This window comes from Camarhynchus parvulus, chromosome 7, assembly GCF_901933205.1.
Source record: "Camarhynchus parvulus chromosome 7, STF_HiC, whole genome shotgun sequence".
NCBI lineage: Eukaryota > Metazoa > Chordata > Aves > Passeriformes > Thraupidae > Camarhynchus > Camarhynchus parvulus.
This window is the reverse complement of record NC_044577.1, coordinates 27,368,600-27,394,773: the sequence shown is the minus strand read 5'-3', so window position 1 is coordinate 27,394,773 and position 26,174 is coordinate 27,368,600. Positions and strand designations below refer to the sequence as shown.

General features: G+C 41.5%; 1 protein-coding gene across 1 annotated transcript in view; it reads left to right on the top strand.

Moving 5' to 3' along the window:
* Positions 1–26,174, top strand: part of ADCY5 (adenylate cyclase 5) — a 203,079-nt gene that overhangs the window by 123,609 nt on the left and 53,296 nt on the right. Inside the window, exons 3-5 of the mRNA XM_030952680.1 lie at positions 1,088–1,209; positions 23,088–23,199; positions 23,377–23,504. Of these exons, the coding sequence (XP_030808540.1) occupies positions 1,088–1,209; positions 23,088–23,199; positions 23,377–23,504 (362 nt within the window). The remainder of the gene's footprint in view (positions 1–1,087; positions 1,210–23,087; positions 23,200–23,376; positions 23,505–26,174) is intronic.

Genomic DNA, 26,174 nt, shown 5'->3' with positions numbered 1-26,174 from the left:
GGGATTTTTCAGCTATTCCAGAGCACTGCCTGCAGGTTGGACCAGACCACAGCGGAGCTGATCCCAAAGGAGATGCTCCCCACCTTTGTGAGCCATAGCAAAACCTTTTGAACTTCATGGGGTGTGACTGGGAATAGAATGCAGCTCTGGGCAGAATTCTCAGGTGTGATTGCTGATATACACAAACACATCCCTGGGGCACAAATTACCCACAGATCTAAATTCTATAATTTCTGTGTGAAATTGGCATCAAATTTAGAATAATAACAAGCATTTGCTTTTATGTGAGTTTTTAGGAAAATCACCAGGAAGTCATCATTTTGTCAATTTTTGCATACTCTGTAGGAACAGCTTGCAAAGTAATGCTACAAAAGTCACACAAAATATACGATCAGTAAATGAAAATACCAGTTGAGGGACAAGGAGAGCCACAAACTGTTGATGGTATGTGGTTATTGAAAATATTCATGTAGGTGAGTGGGTGGGTTTACAGATCTTAATGCAATTGGGCACTACCAGCAATTTAAAGTGTAGCAGTAGCACTTCTCATGCTGGTGTTATCGGGGCGTTTCTACGACATTTTAGCTGCTAAGAGCAGGTTTGTGCCTGCTGGGGGAATGTGCTTAGATAATTAGATAAGCAAGGAAGGAATTTTAAACAGTGCCCAAGGGTGTTGGGGTATCATTCCTCTGGTGTTAGGTGAAGGAAGACTTGGTGGTGGTGTGCAGAGACTGTGTGGGAGGTCAGACAATCTCATTTATCAGAGTCCTTCCAAGAACAGTGCACGGACACTCTTTGAGTTGGATGGTTGGCATGAGAATTGGCAACCATGAATTGTAAGCCCAGTGCACCTGGAATGCAAAATAATACTTTTTCTTCTAAAACCATTGAATTCTTATTGTGGGGTTGGGAAGAGAATTGCATATGACTGGTTAGGGGATCAGCTCCTGGGGTTATGGAGCCCATTTTGCTTGGCTGTACTCATCTCTCACCAAACTGATGAGTCATTTCTCCCCAGTAAGGAACAAAGTGTGTTTGTTAACTGGGCAGCAGGTGTTTTAATTGGTTCATCTGTCTGACTCCACAGGAGCGTCTCCTGCTCTCTGTACTTCCTCGACATGTTGCCATGGAGATGAAAGCTGACATTAATGCCAAACAGGAAGACATGATGTTTCATAAGATCTACATCCAGAAGCATGACAATGTCAGGTAAGAACAGCAGCCTGTCTCCCAGCCATGGGGGAGGAGGGACCCTCCCAGTGCTTGGCCCTGAATGCCCAGGGATGAAGATGTCAATGACACATAATCCAAAATCAGTGTAAAGACTCTGAAGTGTCACTAGCTGACTTTTGAAAGTTTGTTTATAAAATGGTAGGAGGATTGCCTCATTCAAACAATGTCTTCCTTTGAGAAGTGACTTGAACTGATCTCTTTCCTTACATTTTCCTTTTTTTCTTTTTACTCTTATTTCTTTGCTGGAGTAAGCGTTGATGGTTTTGAGAAGGTGTTATACTAGGGGTGAGTTATTTCTGGACAATTACAAGCACCCCTCTGATCAGAGATGATGGAATGCAAGCTAAAAATTGGGAGCACTTCTAACAAGGTAAATTGCAGAGCTTGGCTAAGGTCTAGATTTTCTGGAGTGGTCAGTTTGGAATTACAAGCAGGGGGTCCGTTAGTGACAGCCTTGCCACCTGCTCAGTCACCCAGCAATGTGTTGCTCCTTGGTCTACCTGGATGAGGAGAGGAGTTTGACATCCAATCTGTGGCAAGTCATGCTAAATCAAACTCAACCTGTGCTGCTAGGTTAGTCCAGCCCCAGGAGCTTCTGAACATCTCCTGGTTCCCCTGTCCAGTTTCCCAGGGATAAAGTAGTACTTCAGGTGGCTTAATAGCTTTATAGGCTGCACTTGTAAAGTTTAACCTAATCTTAATGCATTTCACCTCTGCTGTTGTACCTGATCTCTTTGGAGATCACTTATGTCTCGGCTAAGCCAGGTCCTGGAACTGTGCAACAGCTCTGTCAGTCTATAAATGCTTCTTTTGAGGCAGAGGGACTGGGGACAGACAGCTTTCCTTTTCCATCTCCCCTTACAACAAGAGTTTTTTCCTGTGAACTCCCTGTGTAACTTTTCTCTCTTGTGCAGCTTCAGTATGTGGTTGAATTATATTTTCTGATACTTTATGCTCAACAAATAAAAGTGGGTTTCTAACATACAGCACCCTTCAATAGCTGACATGAAAAATCCACACGAAATTCTGATGGATTTGAAGATTTTACCTTTAGATGGAGGGTATCTGGGAGGGGCAATGTACAAGCAGAAAATTGGGAGCTTGCTCAGTGTTGAATGTAGAGTCTTATATAAAATTCACTGAAATCAGGGAGAGTCTGTGTGCTCGCTTGGATGGAATTCAGCCCTTCAGGTTTTTTGGTTGTGACTCAGTAAAGAGATAAAGATCCACTAGCAATACAATGAAGACAAATCAGTATCAGAAATCAAAGACAGTAACAGTTCAGTGATGAAAAAGAAAAGATATGGTGATGAAGAGGAGGGGAAGAGGCCATCCACAGTGCCCTCAGCAGACTTTGTGCTACAGTAAATTACATTTTGTGTCTTCACGTTCATTTTTTCCTTAATGACACTGAGCTTGTTCAAGTAGGTGTGTAAATTACTTGTGATAGATGCTGATTATGAATTACTTTTTTCCATTACTCAAAGGTCAACCTGACATTCAAACTAAGTGCAATTCATTAGCATGCCATAAGACTATGGTATTTTAGTCTTCCACATCAATTTCCATAGGTCATTATTTTGCAGGTTTGAAAGTGGTTCAGTGGTCAAGTCTTAGTAAAGCTGATTGTCTCTTTAGGATGATACTGATTTGAAATTTTAATCTATATGACTATATGTACAAAAACTAAATAAACAATAATGAACTAAGTTTGCAAATGAAGAATTTTAAAGGGGGAAGGGGAATCTGATATAACAATTATGACTGGAAAAAAATAGACCAAAGATAATGGCTGGTATGAAGACATGGAGATCTCAAAAGATGCATCAAAAAATGGCACATGGCTAAGAGTATAGAAAGAGAGAAGAGCTATGATTTTCAGCTATGGCTGTGAAGAAACACGAAAGGTGAAACACAAATACATAAATGGCTATGTGCACCAGTCAGTTCCTGATGAGTAGCTAACAGAACACTTGCAAACATTTAATTTTCATATATTGCATATCTACTGAATAATATAAGCATTTATGTAACAGTTTCACTTCTGCAGCTTAAGAGTAATTTTGACTTTATTCCTCATGTGTTTAGGAGTCAGGCCCTTGCAGGTGCCAACCAGCTCCAGTGCAAAGGGACTCTAAGGTCTCAAAAGATCTTAAGAGGAAAATACTTCAATGATATCTTCCTCAAAGTGTGGACTTTGTTGTCTGTGCCTGTGAGGTCCTAAATCACAGCCCAGTGAAATAATGGAAAAGGCTGGAAAAGTGAGATAAGAAATAGGAATAAAATAGTGTATGTGCTGAGAGCAAATAGAAAATAACTCAGGAACATCTCATCTTCATGTACTTTAGGGAAATGAATAACTAAGTGCGAATATTGAAGAAAGGAAACATGATTTGGAACAAATGACTCATTTCACACCAGGAGTTCAGCATGGAGCCTTTGCTCTTGCCTGGGTGCACTGAAACCACCTCTAGTGGGAATGGCTGGGGATGATTTTGAAGCATTTACGTGCACACAGAAACACCCTGGAGGGGGGAGGCAGCATCTCAGGGATGCTGATTAATGAACTGGCTGAATAAAAGCAAGCAGGCTCTTTACTTTGCACAGGGAAATGCTCAAGGGGAGGCTTTTGAGAGGAGAACGCTCCAAGCAATTCTGGTTTGTGTTCGTCACTATTCAAAAATGTCATAAGAGCTAAGTTTTTATGAGCTAAAGGTTATTGTGTCAAGGCAATTGAGAAGTATGTGAAGTCAGTGCAAGGGTGCTGTGCCCAGCCATTGAATCTGGCTTCCTGTTGATGATTTATCAGCAGGAGCATTTCCTCTGCAGCTCACAGGAGTGGGAAGGTCTGCACAGAGCTGTGGGTTTTCCTTCTCCATCAGCTGTATTCGGTGATGCTTTTTCCCCTCATTCTCCAAGACTGTGTATAAAGGCAGATTTTAATGAAAGTATAAAGGATGGGAATTTTTGTTAACTATTGATTTAAAAGTTTGATTGTCATCTTAAAGCTTGGAACCCAACATCTTGATTTTTACTGGATCTTCAGAGTGAGGTGGCTTTCCAAACCCACTGTCAACATGGAAATAATGGGGCTCTGGAGGTTTCCATCCAGATGGGTTTAACTTGGGTCCTTCGAACTCGAGAGGCACCGGAGCACAGCCTGGTGCACTTAGCCTGGTTTGACATTTTGTGTGGGAGAAGTGGCTTACTAAATTCTCTTCCAGACAAGATTAAATATTTTAATTTTCAGGGATATTGGGTCTGGGCTTTTGGGACCACCTCTAATTTTAATTAAAAACCAAACCCAAACCACTCTACCAGCAGAAAACGTTAATCTAAAATTATGTAAAGTTAATGTGTGTAGGCTTTCTTTGCTAGTTTAAAAATGAAGTGTCCTTAACTTTACAGTTCTGCTTTTATATGCTTAGTTTTAGATTCTAGGTGACATGGTTCAGGTTTTTGGGTGTTTTTTGTTTTTTGTTTTTGTTTTTTTTTTTTTTTTTTGTGGGGTTTTTCTGTGGGGTTTTTTTTAGAAAAAGAGGTTACACACTTCTTTTTTTTTTTCTTTTCTGTTTGTTTAAGAAAAAAATAAGTCAGTTTAAACCTGTGTAGAAGGGATCTTCCTTAAGTACCAGCAATAAGTCTGTAAAGCATAGCCATGATCCTTCCATAAGGAGCAGTTCTGCTATGATATTTCTTACTGTGGTACACTTCCCTTAGAGGGTGGGCTATATCTCCATAAGGGAAAGATGATTTTTTAAATGCAAAATACTGTGGTCCTTTTGATCTGAATGGGTAAAAGACAATCTTTTTTGAGCAAATCTTTTTATCTGGATTTCCTGCAAATGAGTTCATAATCTCCTGATTATTGTTATGGAAAGTAAAGTTCAGAGACTAATTTATCCACAATGAAAATATAATTTCCTGTAATTTTTGGCAGCAAAATTTGTTTCAGGATCATGTTCTTCTGAAAATTTTAGTGGTGACAAAACAAAGATGCAAATGTTTGAGGTTAATACCCTCTTTTTCAATGCACATGAACAGAACCTTTAAACAGAGAATGAAACATTTTCCTGTCCTGATTTATTGAATGAGAATTAACTTTGACAAATCCAGAACCTCAGAGCATGATTTGACCTTTCCCACATATGTGTGTGTTAAATATAAAGTCTATTGTCAAAAAGCCATCAGGAAAGGAGTTCCCAAGACTATGCAAGTAATTTTGGGTAAACAACAAGGTGAATTATGTAACTAAATTTGTTCATGTTATCATGAATGAGATTATGGCTGATAGACAAGCCCTAAATTATGCATAGATAATATTGTTTATCTATCATGCTTCCCCGACAGAATTTTAAGTGTTTTACATTACTATTGCTATTTATAGTGTCTCACTGCAGTGATAATGGCTTTAATGTTATCTAGGTTTGGCCAAATATAGTAATCTCTGTGCTATAAAAGGAGGCTTGAAGTCCTCTGTGAACGGATAAAGGTTGGCTTTGTCATTGAAATTCCTTTAATGAACTGTTTCAAGAAGCTTATTTTAGGGCTGGCATCCAAGTACAGTAAAAGTGACAGTTTCCTCTCTTCACCCCTTCACATAATTCTTATGAATCATGTACTCAACAACATTAACCTGCTTTCAGAGTTTCTTAAACTTCTTGACAGCTTGAACTAAAACCATTTGCAGAAATGAAACAAGACCATTTGCTTTCAGCTTTTTAAATGAAAAGCATTTGTAACTCATCTTCTGATTTAATGACATGCTAACACCCAAAAGTTCTCCCCTTAAAAATGACCAAAGAGTGGCACTTTGGCTGAGTGTCAGGGTATTCAGACCAGCTGTGTCAACTTAACCTCTTCACCTTTGGGGTGTTGTGATGCCTAAGTAATTGCTTAGGAAGTTTTTTAAATTCCCAGCTTGCAAGGTTCTATGGAATTGTGAACTATGACATTTGAGGTAAAATTCAACTAAGCAAACACCTTTTTCTTCCCTCCTCCCACTGTTCTCACACACAGGACATCCATTCTTAACGTGTCTTGGTGGTGAAGGACTTCATGCTCCTTAATAAAAAAGTTACATTATGGCAGGTATAAATTTCTGACAGTTCTGACATGGATATTTTCAAGTATTACACAGACCCTAATCTCAGCCAAAGTTTGTGTAGCTTTAATTTCTCTGGAAGGCCTCATTGCCAGGAAAGGGCAGGAGCCCTTTTTAAAATATTTACTGTATAATCCATCTTCCTCCTTGTCTTCTTTCCTTTCTGTGGGGAGGCCAAATGAAAATTGATGCTTTCTGTTTAAAAACAAGGAAAATCAGCATTAAGAAGGAGAAAGCCCAAGAGCCACTTTTATCCATGTTTTGCATCCTTGCTGCTGCTCTCTGTGCCAGTCCCTGAGCTTCAATTTCCTCCAAAGTGTGTTGATGGGTTGGTTGGTTGTTTCTCAGAATGAAGGCTTGGCAAGACCTCTCCCTCCTTTCAAGGCATGTGGCCACGAGCAGTAGAAAGTTATTTTTGCTTGTAGGTGGGGGTAACTGTGGGTTTCATGTGAGTTTAGAGCATTTAATTGCTGTAACTTCTGGTTGAAGCTGTAGGATGAGAAAAGTGAGTAGGAGGGAAATGAGCCTGCCCACGTCTTTCCCCAAATGACAGCAGGGAATTTTACCTAAATGGGAACTCTCTCTGTCAAGAACCAGCTCTTGGGAGTTTCACCTATGCCTGGCAGATGTGAATCTTTGCTTTTTAATGTTGCAGATTTTTCTTTTTTCTTTCAAGTTAGCCATAAGTTTTAGAAAGTGCAGAAGTAGGTTTCGCCCATGGATGAAGGTGAAATACTCTGCTCATACCACCACTAATCACTTGTCTCTTCCTAATCAATTTGTTGTTTTTGAGAGGAAAAAGTCACTTGCCTTTTGGAGATTGTCATTCATGCTAAAATTCACGTGTAAAGAAATTCACTTATTGCAGCCTTTACACCCCTGGAGTAGACCTCAAAGCTGTGCAAAAAGTCTGGGTGTTCATATTACAGGAGATGTTTCAACCCAGGATGACTCCCTCTCCATAATAAATGTATTGATGGTTCAGCCATGAAAACTTTTAAGCCAATGAGGACAGCAGTTTTATATATTGTAGCAAATCTACCCATTTGTGTGTGTTGTGCACAGCAACCTTTAAGAACAAATACATGCTAACTCGTTGAAGTATTCATTTGCTCTGTGATATTCCTCTTTGAGCTGGGAATATATTGTGATCCTGGTCCCTGCTGGGAGCCCCTGGTGTTTTCAGGGCTGTGAGTGAGCCTTGTACCCTGTGCAGAACAAGGCAGATAAATTCCTGGTGCAAGGCACCCCGTCCTGAGCACGTGTGCTGCAGTCAGGATAAGGTCCCAGGAGTGCAGCCTGCCAGGTGACTGCAGATCTGCAGCCGCCAGCCAGGCAGCAGCAATTAGGAAGGGCCTGTGATGTATAATTCACACCCTGCTATCTGAGTGTACACAAGGGCCTGTGAAGTTCACAGGGTGATGGATTGAAGAGTGTTAGATGTTTTAATGATGAAATACTGTGAAGAGTAATTTGGAGAGAATAATGAAGGTGCCTGCAGAAGTTTACAGAGCAGAATTTTAACTCATCAAGGTTTTTTTGATTCTCTTTTTTCTTTCATGGTACTAAGAAGAAATTGATTTTTAAAAAATGCATGACTGATGATTGGTCTGATAAAAACAAATGTATCAAATTTATAGTAAAAAAACCCCCATCATATTACATTTATTCAGCTAATTCACTCCCTGTCCTCTGTACTCTGGAGTAACCTTGACAAGAAAAGTTGAGTATTCTCTGAATAAAACTTTTCTTTTGTGAAGACCTGCTTTTACAGAGTTGCTTTTCTCCTGTAAAGACTTCGTGAGATTTCAGTTGATGAACTGCTTTGTCATGTAGTTAACATGCAAAGTGGTTTTAAGAACATTGAGTTTATATAACATTTGAAGAGGTTTTTATTAAAATCATCAGCCCACCTTTTTGCTTCCTCCCTAGATGATAATGACTGAAAAGCAAAAATTAGTTAAACTTTTTATTCTGTAATGCAGGAAACTTTGCAAAACTATTTGAAGCTCTCTTACAGAAGCTATAAAACAGAGGCACAGTTCTGGATGGGGATGGATTAACTTCTCTTGTTTTATACTCTATTTATATCCCTCAACAATTGCTGCTAATTTGTGCATCTGTTCCTACTGGTGTATATATAATTTTGACAGTGGATAAATAATGAAGGAGACAAAAGCTGGAACCAATTAATGGAGAAGAGCTCTCGAGTGGTCTGGCATCCTGTGACTCAAGTCAGTACTACTGCTAACTTGAGTCTCTGTCCTTCAGTACATGAAAGTCATAGTGTAGTTTCTAAAGTTTCTCTTTTTTATTAGCTTTGCTTTATGCTAAGCGGTGAAAAAGTTGAGGAGAGGTTGGTACTGACTGTGCAGTCTGCATAATTCTGTTAGTGGGGTTTTGGTAAGAAACCAAGCTAAGAACAGGTCACTTCAGAAACAGAACTGACAGAAATGAGGAGCACCAGAGGACTGCACAAAAGAGCAAAGGAGGCAAAAGACCAAAGGTTTAATTAATTTTGTCAGACACATCCCATTGGCATGGCATTGCCCTTGTGGAATGATAGAAGGGGTCTTTTTAGAAAACTGAGATTTTTCTGTGCCCATTTATTGTTTTTTTTCAAAGCCCAAGAAGGATGCACATAGTTTTAAATGGTGGGAATAAGGATTTGTAAACCTGTGTAGATTCTGGGGACTCGGAAGCTTGCAGGTAACTTTCAGAGATTGGGAAGTATCTGTGTGATGTTAGTTAAAAAGCAGCCAAAATATAGCACTATAGGTGTTATCTTCCTTGATACCATGACCAGCAGAGCTCTTTGTGGTTGTTGTGTGTAATTTTGGCAAATATCTGAGGCTCTCAAAGGCACTGAGAAAATCTAAGGAGATTCTTGACTAGTAACCCTGTCCATTTTTTGGATCAACCTCCCAAACTGATGCCTTAAACATATAGGAGGATCATCAACATTCAAAATCAACTTCAATTCCTCATCTGCAGTTCTACGAAATCAATCCCCAAGACAAAAAACGTGGCATGCTATTTATAAATTTAGTTATAAATATTTATAAGACTATTCATGAAACTTGGATCTGTGTGACCATCAGAAAATATTCTCTCCTAGCCTCCTGTTACAGAGACCTCCCCAGTAAGTGGCATGCAGAAGGCTGGGTGACCAGGGCTTTGTTGAGTTGTAGGATCAGCTGTAAATGCCTGTGCAGCAGCTGTGCAAAGCACCTGGAAGCACAACTTGCCCTCTCACATGAAGGGGAAGGTGCAGGTAGGAAGCAGTGGGGAATTCTCTCAGCAGAGTTACAGTAGTGACAGTTTGATCCACCATGTCAGCTCGTTGTTTTGGGGTGTTTTGGGTAGGTTTTTTTCATGTGAGCATGATTCTTTGCAGAGTGTGATCATGCACTGGCTCCCTTCCTGCTCGCTGTGGAGAATGCTGCTAATAGAGGGTTACTAGGACAACCCTCCTTCTTCTCACAACTATTTAATTTCTGTTATCTCCAAGCCCTGGCAGACCCATACATCAGTGCTGAATGAAGCAGCAATTCAGAAAAATGCTTTGTAACTCCCTAGACCATGAAGGAACTGAGAGAACCTGTGTCACAGAGCTGATGGGATGTTAGTGGGGAGGAGAGGTAGGCAAAAAATATGGGGAAGACAAAAAAAAAATCTTAGAAAGAAAGGAGCGAATTTACCAATTTTTAGGATCTCTGGAGGAAAAAAGAAAGGGCAGTGGAAACCAGATGCAAGCAGGTGTAGATGTGGACAGTTATGTGCCATAGCAGTGCTGGTGGAAGCCTCCATTCCCAGGAACATGCACATCAATGCACCACTGCTTTGTGCTGTGGCTGTTTCCAAAGAATGAGCTAATAAGAATCAATTTGTTGAACAAAACAAACAAAACTTTGGCTTCTGCTCAGGGGAACTTGAGCATTGCAGTTATAGATCAGGCTTCAACAAATGCCAAGAGCTGATCCATAAAAGTATAATTATTCTGTTTCATTTGGAACCTTTTGTTCTGGATTGCATTCAAAACTACTGTAAGCCCCTTTGTGAGATTAATTTCCTTTCCAGGCAAGAGAAAAAGAGGCCTTTTCATTTAATAGTTCTACTTTGTTTCAATTAAAAATGAGAAAAACTCACATCCTCGCCTTTCTTCCCTAAGATTCTTCCCTTCTGTGGAATGGTGGCCATCAGGTCACAGTTTAGGAGGACAGGTCTCATAGAGAGACTTTGTCTCTCTCAGAGACAAAGTTGTGTTACAGAGTGTAAATTCTAAGTGATAGAGTACTGGATAGTTCTTACTATCCAGTACTCTTTATAATTTTCAGTGGCAAACTGAGTAAAACTTTTCTGTTGGAAGTGATTACAAATTTCTTGCAAAGCCCAGGGACACTGAAATTGCAGGTGTAGCTTACCTGCTGAGCTGCTTTTCCTTGGAACTATGCAGTGGGGGAAGAAGTAAACTGGAAATGGTATCTTGTCTGAATAGTTAAAACCTGGGACGAACAGTGAGTTCTTTAATTTGATTTGGTGGTGAGGCTGATCAGAGCTCAGACATACTTGGCTCCCATTGCAGAAATATCCTGATGTCTGTGTGGTGAAGGCTCTGAGGAGCTGTTCCTGAGGAGCCAGCAGGGAGTGTGCACACACACAAACACACACACACACTCTGTGCTGGGCACTTCTCATGGGCGCAGGGGAGCGAGCGGGGCATGGCTGGGCTGCCAGGCCAAAGGGGCATCTTCCTGTTCCTCACTAAAATGGAAACCCAGAGAATTAATAACTCAGTTGACATTCCATGTGGCAGAAAGGACAACACAGAGGTAGCAAAGACCTGAAGAGGCACAAGGGATGAGGCACACCATGCTCATCAGGAGCCCACTGCCAGGGTAGGTAATCTGAATTTGGTTTTCCCATGTACCAGAGGGCATTTGAGGCCACATCTCCTAGGAGAGGCCATAAGTGAAGAAGGCATCTTCATTTTCTTTTGTTAATTCTGTTTCATTTTTCTATATAAAAGAATCAAACCCTGGAGCAGCAGCTTGAATCCCACTGTCCCATGTCACAGCGTGCACCATAATCAGCAGGGCAGAGCGGAGCGCTCGCCGTCTCTGCCTCTAATTATTCTGAGTATTTTATATGTAATGAGCAGCTGCAGCATGAGGTCCTGAGGGCACCCCTGTTCCCAATCCAAAATAGCCAGTTGACCAGTTCAGGCTGGATTCAAGCAGAGGGAAAATTAGATCCATGTTTTCTCACATCCTGGGTGATGGGTCTTAGGAGATGGTTTTCTTGCTTTCAATTTCACTCCATTTACTTATAAATAGCAGACATTTGCAAAATACCAAGGATACAAATTTCTGTATCTTAAAGATATGCCAGTTTTTTGTGTCAGGCCAGTGGTATTTTATCTGGCAGGAATCTTGGCTCCCTGGTAAGATTTGGCTGCAGTCATATAGATGGCAGCACAGATGTGGGAGGGATTCTCTTTAATGCTAGACACATACTGTTTCTTATTGTAGCTGCTGACCTAGTCTGAGCCCTGTCTGTACCTCTTAATTCAAACAAACAAATAACAACCAAAGAAATAAATTAAAAGCAGTCAAGTATTCCTGTAAGGTACTATCACAAGGGTCAAACTGAAGTGGATAATTGCTTGCCAGGGTTTCTAGCTCTGGTGGTCTTTGATTAACCACAGCATGTCCTAAGTAGCCAGAAGGTGCAGAAGCCAAGAGGATCCCGGGGATGATTTGCTTTTGGATTTGAATGCTGTTAACTTCTTTTCAGATTCTGTTTACAAGGACTCTGGTGACTGGATGTTGTTAGCAGGATTTTTTTTCAGTTGCATAAGGATTGAGAAAACAGTATCTGTCTGACTCTTCCACAGTGAATGGCTTTCAAGTTAAGCCATGGCTGCAGTTATTGTGCTCTAGCTGTGACACTATAAATAAAGTTATTAACAGCAATATGTAAATGGGTTTCTATTTTTGTTCCCTGTATTGTTTGCAAAATCTAGGGCAGTTATTCAGTAAGAATCATCTGCTATTTAGCACTGAGCCTACCAGCACTTGATGTTGTGTGGGCTGCTGCACTTCCCCTCCTCCCCTCTTGCTTTCTTTCTGTGCAGCGGCTATTAGAATCCAGCACTTCTGCAAGTTTGTTTGTTGTGGTATTTAAGAAATAGAGTAGCTGTGCTAAGCATTTTCAGGCTTCCGGAGAGTAGCTGGGTGTGTAGGAATAGGGAATCATCTCCTGATATCTGAACTACGGGAGCATTTAACCCAGCCACACAAACACCAAATAGCACAGCTGCACTTCGCCTTAGTGAGCATCTTGCAAGTTGCAGGCTGTTCTAAGATCTTTAGGGTTTGTGTTCTGTTTGCATGCTCCGTTTCCTTCCACTGCCCTCTGCTCCAGATGTGCCTGACAGCCCCAGGCCCTGCTCACACTGGGACCTGGTGCCACATCAGTCCATGCAGCCCCAGCACAGACCCCAGGGAGAACACAGATGTGTTGTTTGAGAAACACTTCACCACAGCCATGTCTGCTCCTGTCTGGCGAAGCAAATCACTCTAATCCCAGGCATCTGTTAGAAACCTGAGCGTATCAGTGCTGGGGACAAGATCAGTGTGGCTGTTAACATGGGTATTCTAAAAGACATTTCACTTGGGGCAGTTTGTTCAAACTCCTTCCTTCTCTGCAAGTGAATTCAGCTCTGGATTCCCCAGATCCCCAAGAGGAGAAGTCCCAGCCTGTCTGTCCTGTGACTTGTCAGCCATAATTTTATTGCCAGCTGTGTTAGACTTCACATGGGCATGTGTCCTCCCTGGCACTTAAATTCCATTCCATGCAGCTCTGTGAAAACCAAAATTGCTGCTACTGTGCTGGCATAGAAAGTAAACAGAAATTAGCTAGACTGGTTTTGCATAGATGTAGAAAATCTGAAACAGCAACTTTCCTCTTATTTTTGTGCTGAGACACATTACCATATTATATGTTTTAAGTGGTCTCCAAGGTGGCTTTCTATGCTGTAGAAAAGACCGGGTCAGATTCTACTGATTTTATTGATATTAGAACACTGGTAAACTAATAGCTGTTTGCAGGAACTACATTTGGTAATAATATTTTGTGAATATTGAGAGTAGCAAGCAAATGGCTTAGTGAAATATCTTAATGCATTAACACAGAAATTAAATTTTCCAATGGAAAAGGCAAGAGAAAAGCCATTTCTTTATATGCAGATCTATTATTCTGTTGGTGGCAATTACAGTAATTCTCTTGAAATCAAGTTAAAATTATATGTCTGCTTCATTATGAGAAGAAACCACTGAGTGCAAAAATCGGGAGATTTAGGGGAAAGTTAGAGAGACATTTTCAGTGAGCAGACCTGCCTTGACCATGGTTTCTGCTCCAGCATGTCAGGAGTAGGGTTTGTGTGGATGTTTCCTGGGCTTGGGAGGCCAGGATTCACATTCCTGCTTTGCCAGGGTTTTCCCATGTCACCTTGAGCATCTTTCTGTGTTTTATCTATATACCATGCTGCTGTCTCTAGAAAATAGTGTGTTGTTGCTTCTCTAGCACCAATGGCATTTTAACAGTTGCTCAGTGTCACTGCTTACTTTCTATGAAATCATGGAAATATGCCAAGTATTTGGAATATGAGATATGTTAGGGGCTGAAGAGCTTCATGGAATTTCATATTCCCTGTTCAAGGACCATCTTTGCATAGAAATCCTTATGCAGTAACTCACCTGAACTGCCTTCTGAGGAGGAGTGGTTCTACTGCTGATACCAATTGTACTGAATTTCATTATATTTACCTTGTTTCTCCATGGAAGCTGGAGTTTTCTGTGTCACCAAAAATAGATATCAACCCAAGTGCCACTGGTCAATTCAGATGTGATGGTAGGTGACATTTTAAAAAGGGAGAAAAACCCTTAATGTTAAATTATAGCTCTTATAAAGTTGGGAAACTTTAGTTGTGAGTTGAGGGTATCTATTCATTACTGGTTCTTATCAGGTAAGGAAAATTAATGCAGTGTACAACAACCAGATAACAAGTTCAATTTCCTGCAGGATTTTTTCCTTTCCATTTGATTCTGACATTGCAGCCAATCTCCCTTGTCACTGAAAACATCAATATGGTTTATTATTAAATTTATTATCAGGTTTGTTTATCAATCAAATAACATTGATCCCTCAGTTAATGAGCTGTGCCATTTTCTTTGGGCAGCCATTTTAACTTTCAAAATACCTGATGAAGAATCATGTCTTCATTTTACAGTTCCTCCCCACTGATGTTCATTGGTGTTTCTCAGAAAAGTGACCATTATGAAGTGCCCAGTTAAATGTCTCTGAATGCTTTGGGCCCATTTCTCTTTAAAATTTCATCAGTGTAATTTTAAAAACACAACTCCTCAACTACATTTTTAAGTATAGAAGTGGGGATGCAGTGAGTCCACTCATGCTGACTGTTCCACAAAGGGCAGGAAGATGCATGTTTGTGTTCTTCAGCACTGTTTTCCCACCAAATGGCCACTTTGTGTTATTGATCTAATAAGCTGCCCATGGAAATCGTGTACACAGAAGATCACAGCACTTGTCCCTTCTCAGCTGATCCATTGGGAGTCTGCATTTTTCTACCTACCCACTTTGGGAAATGCACAATTGCTCCTTAATGTTTTAAATGATGACATTTCTATACTAATGTAATGTTTTCATTATGTAGTGGCTTTCCAGAGGGAAAACCCTGACTTGCTGAGATGACAAAGTAAATAAATCCCAAAAGGACAGGACATGGGGAAAGAGTGAAGAAGTCAGGTTAGATTGAAGTGCTGGCAGATTGAAGTGCAGAATCACTGCAGCTTTTTGGTTAAGGAGTACAAAAAGCATCGTTGTAAGCCTGAATATCCATGATACCAGAGAAGAACAGACTGAAGGCAGTTTTCACAGCTATGAAGAGCTCATTCTTTCTCCATCAAATACAAAGACCTGAACAATATATAACAGAAAGCATCACAAACCTGATTAGAAGCAATTTCATCTCTATGCCATGTGCCTGAGCCAGGATACACTTGTGAAACTGTTAACTGTGATAAAATACATTTCTCTCTTGCCTTCTCTGACAACCGATGGATTGCTGGCACACAGTCCCTTTGCAACAGGTTTTCTTTTGCTTTAATGCTTAAATTTTTCATTGTTTCTCTTTCCTACCATGCTGATTCTCTAGCTTCAGTCAATTTTGAAAGGTATTGTCTCAAAGAAAAGGCAGGAAGGAGTAGTGCCTTCCTGCCCTGCACAGAATTACAACTGTGCTAGTCCCTTTTTTCAGAATTCTCTTAACTCTGTTGTCCTACTTATTGGTTTACAGCAGGATTTTCATACCAGAGATTGCTCCAAGCTCAGAAAACAGGCTGCTCAAAGGAAAAAGCACACCTGAAGTTTGAAAACCAGAATATGGCTTTTTCTTTCTGTTTTACCTGCAGTTCTGGACTTCAGGCTGTCTGTACTGGTCAGGCAGAGGTGGGTGGGTTTGGGCTTGCTCAGAGCCACAGCAAAGGCACATGGTTGGGGTCAGCACTGTGCATGAGTCCTTCCTGAAAAAGGCCCTATCCTTCAGCTTTGCCTTCTTAAACTTCCTTGGAGATGGAATGGATTTGGCATCTTTTGCATTTACATGGTTTTTTTCCCCTGACCAGAGCAATTGGAAAAAAATTGGCATTCACATCAGTCCTTTCTTAGATGAATGAAAAAGGTCTAAATTTCCTCCTTCTTAATAACACAAAGTCTTGTTTAGAATGGTTGGGTCTCTTTTTACAATTGACAGACAGAAGTATCTAATTCAGCTGGCAATGATGGAGGATTAAAATTTCTTTCAGTCATCTCAAAGCCATCTATAGTGTGTCACACCTATAGTTTGGCTGTTAGCTGCTGCATCTATTTTTATTTGGTTTTGCCTTCCTCAAGTAGCTTTTCTTCCCAAAAGACTATTTATTACTCCTGTTTCCAGTGAAAAATCAATCTGGTTATATATAGTCTGCTGAAATAGGAAAATCTTGTAACTCAGAATGTTTAGAAGGAGAGGATAGCAAGTTTTTCATGTTTAAAATAAAAAAAGGAGTACTGATGTTGCCTAGCTAGAGCTAAGTTCCAGTAACTGGGGATGCTACTCATGCTTGTAAACTGCAAACCTAGGGATGTAATGGAAAAACTTTTCTTTGCATGACTGGGGCATTTTTCCCCTTCTGGTTAGTGATTTCAGGATCTAAATTTCTTCCCATTTTCTGTGCCATCAGTGAGGGACAGACCACTGAGGTGAGGAGATGACCATGATGGACAGTATAGTGCCATTTTTCTCAGCATCCCTGAGCATCAGCAGGGCCAGAGCCTTTCCATAGGGCATTCCCAGCCCTGCTAATGCAGACAGAGCTGCAGCCACAAATGCGTGTGCTGGAGATGTGTGTCTCCCAGATGAGCCCCTCAGGCAGTTCTGACCTCCTGTAACATTCACCTGAGAGCAAACACAGGAAAATCAAGTCAAAGCAGGGCTCTGCAGTTTGTGTCTTTGCAATGAGCCTGGCTGTCATCATGCAGTGGCTGTGGATGGCAATCTGCACGTTGCCACCAGTGTCTCCCAGAGCCATCTGGTCTCCTGCTTCTTTGCTGGTTTTTGCTGCCACCAGATTCACTTAGTATGGCCTTGGAGAGTGAAGTTCTCATATATGACATGTGAGTTTCGTTTACGTTTTTGGCAACTTTGAAGAGGGATGGGAGGGAGGTTTTCTGCCTTTTGTTGTAAAGAAAAAGATGAAAAGGCTCACAGTTTTCCAGGGGTTTGGTTTTGTAGAGTTTTTTTTTGTGTATTTCCTCTTACTTTGTGTTTTCCTCTCTCACCAGTACTCCTTTGCTTATCACAACATTTGTGTACATGTGCCTTCTCACCATCTTGAGCAAGTGGGAACCAGCATGAATGATCTCAAGGTGGAACATGGTGCAAGACTGAGTCCTCCTTTCCAAGGGGGAGCTGTGCCAGCTCATGTGTCACAGCAGAGCTAGGGCTCATTTTAAACAATAGGTGATTTCCAGTACTGAATGGATCTTCTCCAAAATGACCATATAAGTTGAAGATAGAGCATGTATCTTTTTGCTGTTGTGTTTGCTTTTTTCCCATGACTGTAGGAAAAGGAAAAAATTTAACCTCTGGTCTGTCTGATGTCCTGCTGTTCTGGAGAACTTTTTTTGCATCGCCAAGGCTGTGTCTTTGGCCTGTCACACAGACATCCCAAGAGAGCAAGGCTGACATGCTGTTGAGACCTGAGATGGTCTAGAAGCAGCTTGCTGGGCTGGTCACTGGGCTGTCATTCAGCACAATGATCTGTGAGGGCCCCTTCACCCTCCCTAGGTGGGCTCTGCTGCCCTTGCTCACATTGGTGCTGCTTTTCCCAGACATGCTGCCGCCTGACCATGGCCATTGTGGCACTGCTGGGATCTTGTCCCCAGCTTGTTCTGGTTTGTCCTTTTGTTGTTGCTGCTGTCAAATTCAGCAGGGAAAGAGCATGATGAGATGTTCTCAGTGTTTCTGGAAGCTGGAATCCTATCCTGTGCACAGGGTAAGTAGAAGACACAGAGGATCTCTGTGCCATCCCATCCTAAGTAGCTAAGAAGGAGAGATTGGGTTTATCTTGATGTCTTGTCTATTCCAGGAACTTCTAGATGATCTTAATACTTCATTTATGCCACTGGAGCTGGAAAATAATTCTGGGCTTGCAGTGCAAGAGGGGAACTGGCTTTTAAAAAGTTGTCCAAGTGCAAAAATTGACTCATTTACCAAAATGCTGAAGAGATACTCCCACCTTGGAGATACTCAAAAGACATCTGACCATGGTCTTGGGTAACCATCTCTAGGTGGCCCGTCTTGGGCAGAGGGTTAAATGAGATGACCTCTGGAGGTTCCTTCCAACTTCACCATTACTGTGGTTCTCTGAAAGCCTGCTTTGGTGGGAAGAGCTTGACCCAGCCTTTCAAGTGAGAGTTTTGTTAGCTTCATCCTGGTCCATCTTTTTTCTTTTTTCTTCCTTGTTCACAGTATGACTCAATGGCATGCAACCCCAATTGCAGTGGATGGTGTTGTAGCACCCTGAGACCCTGTCCTCCCCCATTAGCTTAGTGAGCTCACCGGCAGGGACAGACTGTGTCTATAGTCAGTGGCATTCTTGTTACACCTTTGCTCGTGAACGCTTGCTTCTAGTGAACAATGATTATTTTATCATGGCACATGAACTCTTTCTTCTCTTGTAGGTAGTGTTCATTGTGGTAAAATACCACGGTTCAGATCCAGTCAAAAGCACTTTGCAGTTATTATAAGGCATTAAAGCTCTCTGAGTCTGGGGTTTTGTTCTGTTTCCCATGCAGTGCCTGTGGCGTTTGGTTTCCAGCAACACATGGTGTTTATATTCCTGACTGGCATCACCGTTGTGATGGTGATAGGGTTTGTGTTTCTTGCCTTGCTTGATTTATGTTGTGGCTGGCGTGCATGGCACGCACATGGCTTGAAATAGAACACGGCTGGGTTTTTTTGTTTTTACATTAGAAGCACTCATGATTTAATTTCACATTTTGAATAATCCTGCATTTGCAGGGAAACTTGTGTCATGTCCCTCCTTTAATAACTCTATTAGCTCCAGACATTCAAGTCTGCATTGCAGAATCATTCCCTGTAGATGTGTGTGGTTTTTAAACATCTCATGGTTTCCTGCTTCCCACCTTGTCCTTAGCTCTTCTTACTCCTTATGTTCTTTGCTTTCTGCCAAATCTCTCCCCTTCCTGCACACTTGCAAAAAAGTTCTCTGCCATCTTTTGCCATCTCAAAGATCCTGTGATGCTTCTGCCTCAGGATCACCTGACTTATAGGAGATATTTTTAAAGGGCCTGCAGTGGTAGGACTTGGTGCAGTGGGATGGACCTGAGCTGGTCTCTGGGATGTTGCACTGAGGCTCCTGCTGGTTCCAGAGCTCTTTGTCCAGGTGTATCTTAACTGTTGTGTGAATGCATTACAGACCAAAAAGTGGGAAAGCTGAACTCAGCAGGATTGGGATTTTCTCCTCTTGTCTCTGCATCCTGGCTGTGTTCCCTCCATTTCAGCTCAGTCTGCCTTTGCAGTTCTGTGAGGCACTGTGCACAGAGCACCTAGACATCCTTGCAGTCCACTGTGTCCTGGTGGTTTTGGGAAGAGCCAAGCTCAGGCAGAGCTGGCATTGCCATGGCAGCAGCAGCTGGAGCTGTGAGCCCAGCCTGCCCTGTGCTGCCCTTCAGACATGGTGGAATCCATAGGAACCAGCAGCTATGGGGTGTTCCAGTCCCTGTATCCACCTTTCCTCTTCCTGCCCAGGGTTTGGGTGAGACCAGGCAGGTGTCAGGCTGGTCTCTACGCAGAGGGGAGGATGGCAGGATCTGCCATGAGGATCTTTTCCATCCTTTTTTCCTGTCAGCATCATGAGCCATGCAGGGCAACAGCCACAAAACTGAGCTTGCCTTGTACAGCTATGAAATCTTGAGCCAGTCCTTGCTGGAAATAGGAACTGAAATAGGAGCTTAGGAAAGTATTCACCTCTACCCTAAAACACAATTTGTGGTACTTTTCAACCAAAATAAAACAGAAAGAATTTAGAAAGGCATATAAAATTAATGATAACTCCTCTTTTCTTCCCCGTCTTTCCCAGAAATAAAAAATTTTCTTTATTTTTTGAGGTCATACCCTGGTTACTGCTGGACAAAACCCAATCAGATGGTAAATCTGAAGACAGTGATGGAGTGGAAAATATATCAAGAATTCTGAAACCATTACAACATTTTAATTACATGCTAAACTGGTTTTTCCACAAGCAGTAGCCTCCCAGATGAAGGGACTGGGACTCAGGGCTGATAATAGTTGCTGATCTTCAGGCTGCAGATTGTGTGGTCAATCCCTTCTAATCTGCTCCAGCTAATAGTACTGCTAAACTACTGCCTTACTCATCTCATGATATTTTATAGCTATAATATTTATTTCCTTTGACCTTTTTTTGACCCACTGTCATTTGCTGCGCCATTTGGCACAAGGGAGGCAGTTACCGGCATTGTCCTCCCACCAGCAAGGAAATGCCATGACCTCTGAAGACTGACAAATAGTTGGCATGAGTTGGGCCCTTCATCCCAATCACCAACACCATGGTCCTTTAATAAAATCTTTTCACTGCTAAGGGTAGTCTGACATGGCTGAAGTGTGGAGTAAGGAGTTGAGTAGTGGGAATCTGTGTGTTTAAGGCTGCTAGTCTGGGTAAGATACACTGATAGCATCTGGAGGTGCTTCAGACATCTCACTGTGTGTGTTGTGTGTACAAGCACATAGATATAACAAGCTTCATTCCAAATAACAGCTCTGCCTAAACACAGGGTGAGGATCCTGGGCTGTTCCATGATGGCTGCTGTAAGAAACATCTCTTTTTCTTGTCACTTCTGGGTTGTTGGGTATTTTACAGGGAGCAGGCTGAATGTAAGGGTTACAAGGGCTAATAACAGCAGGAACAGAAGTTCCTCAGTCCCCATTCCTCCCTTGCAGGAGGGGCTGGGGCTGACAAACCTGCCAGGAGTCTCTGCTGCTGGAGCTGCAGTGCTAGCAGGAGTGTGTGGAGGGGGCAGATTGGGCAGAGGAGTAAAATGTGATTTAGTGGCTTTCTGAGTACCTTGCTGAGAGCAGAGGACAGAGGCTTCAGGCTGGGTTCCAGTTGTCAAGGTCTGTTTTCTGGACTCTTGTGTCCTGTTTCTCCAGTTGCTGGGCACAAATGTGCATCTGTCCTCTCCATCTTCAGTTCCCAGCTACCTGCCCTGTCCTCTGCCATCTCACATGCAGTCCTTTCCATACCCTGGTGAGGTTTTCCATTCCCTGCAGCCCATGTGTCCCAGAGAGTGTCTGCTGGTAGCTCAGCAGTGTGGCTGTTGGGTGGCAGAGCAGGTCACACAGCTGGCTGCCTGCAATGCACCCAGGTGCTTGGTTAGCTAACACAAATCTGTGTGCAGAACAGCTCCGTAGGGCTCTGCTGATTGCTTCATTTGTGTGGTTGAAATATTGCCGCCATTCCACCTCTAGAAATGTCTGATCCATTTATCTGGAATGATAGTAATGGGGAATGAAAAGAGCAACCTCAGTCATTTATCCACATTTATTAGGCATGAGAAGAAGGCTCAGAGCATCCCTGTGTAGTATTTTCAGATACAGCTGTTGATATCTGAATGTCAGGGCAGCAGCTGATCTTGATTTCTCCTGTTCTAACACAAAACTATTGCAACATGCACACAAGCAGAGTGTGAACATGTTCAAAAATGAGTAATTTGCAATTTGCCCTATGTTGGAAGAGGAAAGTGCTTTCAGCAAGACATATTTGGTTACTGCCACTAGAACTGGAGACATTTCCCATTTGTGCATTACATATTAGCATGTTCTTAAATTGCTTATGAGCAGTACCGACTTGTCTAAGCTTTCATTTGATTTCAAGTGTCTTTCTTTGGGAGGTTTACTTTTATTTGTAAATATGTGGAATCTTGATTTACTTTTGTGTGTTTTCTCAAGTGTTTAAAAATGGCAAAGTATATTTTGATTCAGACATCCCTGCATTCGTCTTGTTTTTCTCTTGTACATTTTAGCATCAGCGTGACTAACAAAGAAGTATTTAATGCAATATGTTTGGTTGGTGATTTATTGGAGTTGAAATGTAGAAGGGAAATATGAAAAGCATGCCAGAATTGAAATGGGCTTCGGGATTTTTGCAAAAAATGCTTGTGAAAATATTTTTGTTGGTTTTGCTTTCTGACTGAAGACATTGCAGGGAATTCCAACTGAAAACATACCTCTGCAATTTGCCTAAAACATGTTAGAGTTTTACTTTACCAAGAAGAAACAATTCCAAAGTGGTTGTTATTTATACTTTTAATTTCTTTTCCAAGTACATCTTGATGGCAATAATCAACTTCAAAGAACAAATCAACCACTGGATAAATATTCCAATATACAAGTAGAACTCATGAATTTTCTGTTTATATAACTGTGTGTGCCTGTCTACATTTTATCTTGGATCTATATAGATAAAGTCTGCTGCTTGTTTTACTGAATAGTTTTAAATTTGCCATAATGGCTGGGTTTGATTGCAAGTCAGTATTTTCCATGTTGTAATTATCAATGAGACAAAATCTGTGTGCAGTTTAAAAAAAACCCACAACCCACTGTTGTCCTTGCAGCACAACATTAATATTGATTCACTCAAATCAAAGAGTCATTAATAATACTTGTGATTCAAATAATTGTGCTTTCAAAACAGTCCAGACTGCTTTCACAGGGCTTTCCCAGTCCATCCTGGGTGGACCTGTGATGTGATATCCTTATGTCACAGCTGGCCTCAGCTGGCAAGGCCTGCAATTGTCATTTGGCAGCACATTGGTCATTTTGGATCTCAGGATCTTTTGGCCAGAGGGATGTTCTGGGTTCCCACATTTGGGCTTGCAGCCTTACTGGGAGGAGCTCCTGGGTGCTGCAGGCGGGGTAGGGGCTGCACCCTAAGGTGCATTAGAGCTGCTCATCTCCTTGTTGCTGTAGGGCTGGGACACCGCAAATGCCTTCCCATCTTGGACTTCTACATGCAATTTACACTTACACAAATATCAGCAACAAAGTTTGTAACGCTTTTTTTTTCCCCTCCTCTCTTTTCCCCAGCATCCTCTTTGCAGACATAGAGGGTTTCACCAGTCTGGCCTCCCAGTGCACTGCTCAGGAGCTGGTCATGACGCTGAATGAGCTCTTTGCCAGATTCGATAAACTTGCAGCTGTAAGTTTTCTATTATAATTTTGTTTCCTCTTGTTTTTATTCTCCTGTTGCAAGAATGACATACTGTGCTGGTTCACTGGATTTCTTAAATATTCACTGCCCTAAAAGGCAAGCTATTGCAAGCATGAATATAAGCTGAATACTTCTTTCTCCTTTATTATTCTTATTTTTTTTAAGGAGAACCACTGTTTACGGATCAAGATCCTGGGTGATTGCTATTACTGTGTGTCTGGGTTGCCAGAAGCAAGAGCTGACCATGCACACTGCTGTGTTGAAATGGGAATGGATATGATAGAGGCCATCTCGTAAGTACCATACTCCCCAGAGAGAAGCTCAAAACAAATGCAAGTAGATTCTCTTTCCTGTTAGCTCTTCTTAATATTAGGAGCAAGGTAACCAAACCAGAGAACGCTGGCCAGCAAAAAGGAAAAACAGCTGGAACAAAAAGCCAAAATGCTGTTAAGGTTTGACAGCAGCAAAACAGACACTTGTGTCCATACAGTCATGTGGATATCAGAGCTCAGCCTCTTGATGGGAAAGGCAAAGGTTACTGTAATTACTGGAAGTCTCATTCCCAAAGGAGGATTCCCGTGGATTGCAGAATTGAGAATTCAGAGGGTTAATAATAACTTTATTAAATTTCAGTTGCTATTCATTTATGTGTCTTTAAACCAGTTTTTTACTCATCTTAAAATTGCTCTGCTAAGGTCTGTCTTGTCTAGTTCAACAAATCCTTCTCTATGTGTCCCTGTGCAAAAAGGGTCAGATTCAAGGCTTTCTTACTTTAGTTAAATTAATTACTGACACAGATTGGTCTTTTTGCTTTATTTCTATTTACTTCCCCATCTGTATTTTTTTCTTTTAAAACAAGTGGTGGGGCTTTGCCTGCTCCTGAGGTCAGACTAGCAACCCTGTTAGTCCAGACAATTCCTGTCTTTAGAAAGTAACAAAGAGGAGACCCGTGTCTAGTTTTATTGCTTGGAGGATTACAGACAGTGTTCAATACTGTTTGCATTGTACGTGTGCTTTCACAGGCCAGTTCTTTCAGAATGCAGGGAAGGAAGATTTATTTGGTCATCTTGAGTGTATGCAAGTTCAGGTGCAAAGTTCAGTCAGTTTTGGATGGTAGCTGAGCAGACCTTGATATCTACACCATCCCTGCTGCACAGACTCTCCTGCTCTTTCCCTTCTCTTTTGTTTTTTATTTTCTGAAAGCATCTTCTGAAGTATTAATGGTACCAACAGAGAAGTAGAAGATCTCTCAGTGTTCTCCACTTATCCTATGCAGTAAATTGATGGAGTTTCCACTTCAGCTTGATAAAATCTAGAGGTACCTCCTTGCTGAGCTTGGTACAGTACATCCTTTACCATTTGAATTTCTGCAAGGACATCAATACACCCCCAGAGTTTTCAACCTTATTTGCATAACAGAAATACATAGGGTGAAAAGCAGTGTTTTCACCCAGGAGACCCCTTTTAAAGGATAGTATGCAACAACATTCCCTTGCTTTGTATACAGTGTACACTGTCAGGACTTTCTACTTTTTCTTTCCTGTTTTTAAACTCCATTGTCTTGCACCAGTCTCCTTTTTGGGTTTGTATGCAATGTGCAAAATAAGAGGAATTGCAAGTAACTAGTTCCTAGGTGCCCTTGAAAAAATGTTTTTTCTTCTATGTGAAATACAATTAAGTAGCAGGTGACAAAGGGTCCTGTCAAACACAAGAAGCAGCAATCCTTGGCCACCAGCCCCACAGAATATTGTCTTCATTGCCCAGTTGTTGGCCTGATGAAATCCAGAGGCCTTCACATGTTGCTGTATAATTCCCCACAAGGCTAAATTACACCAGGAAGTCCAGACTTCATTGATTAGCTGCAACCCCCTTACTGGAATAAACACAGAGCTGAGGTGCACTCAGTGTTTGTTTACAAATAGATCTTCAGCAGTCTTTAAAACTTGTTTCCCACTTGCTGTATAATGAATGCATTTAACAATCTTATCTCTTAATAAGTCTGGAAGGTGATTCTCTTCTCACTACCCCTGCTCTCCCTCTTCCCCCCTCCTCCCCTAAGGATGAAGATAAGAGGTTTCACAATTAAGGTAACCAATCGCTACTGAACATTTGATTGCAGGTAACAAATAACTACTGAACATTTGATTGCAGACTTCACCAGCACTGGGCCCTCCCTGTAGGCCGATTTCATCTGTGTCTAATAACAGCAGAGAGTGTTACCCCAAATAGGAAAGACTTCATGAAAATTGTATTCGCTGTACCACTGGTATAAATGAGCTGAAAAAAAGGAAGTTGACAAAGGATATTTCATTTATCCAATGAATAACCAAACTTATTTGTTTGCTGCAAAGTCTCGACAAAGTCACCTGGTCATCAATGAATCTACTGAGAAAAGTTCCCTGGTCTTGTGTCAGTAACATGGCTTGGCAGGGGTGCAGGAGGGGTTGTAGCACCCAGTGGAGGGAGGAACTGCAGCTCTGTTGTTTCTATCAGGTTTATGGGTGCAGCTACATTTTTAATACTCCAGCTCCTTTTTCTTTCTCGAGTGTTGTGATTGGAGCTTCTTCAGTTCATAAGCCTGTAACACCTTGCCCATATCAGCTTCCTTTACCTGCTAGACAATCTCTGCTGCTTGTTAATAAAAATAGTGACTGTCACTTCAGTGAGGAGATAGTGAAACATAAGATAGGGATCATAAAGAGAAAGGAACTCAAAGAGGATAGGAGCTGTTTCAACAAGAAGTCATCTTGGACACTGTTTTAAGGGACATATTGCACTGTTAGGAGAACTGGAGTCCAGAACTGGTCTATCTTTATTCATGAAATTCCATTAATAACTAAAGTATAAATATTAGGACTGTGTTGATGTTAAGAAGTTGGGAGGACTTACCTATCCAGATGATGTTATCTAGAAAGGACTGGATGAACCTGAAAACTGAAGAGACTGAAATCTGATAGGTTTAA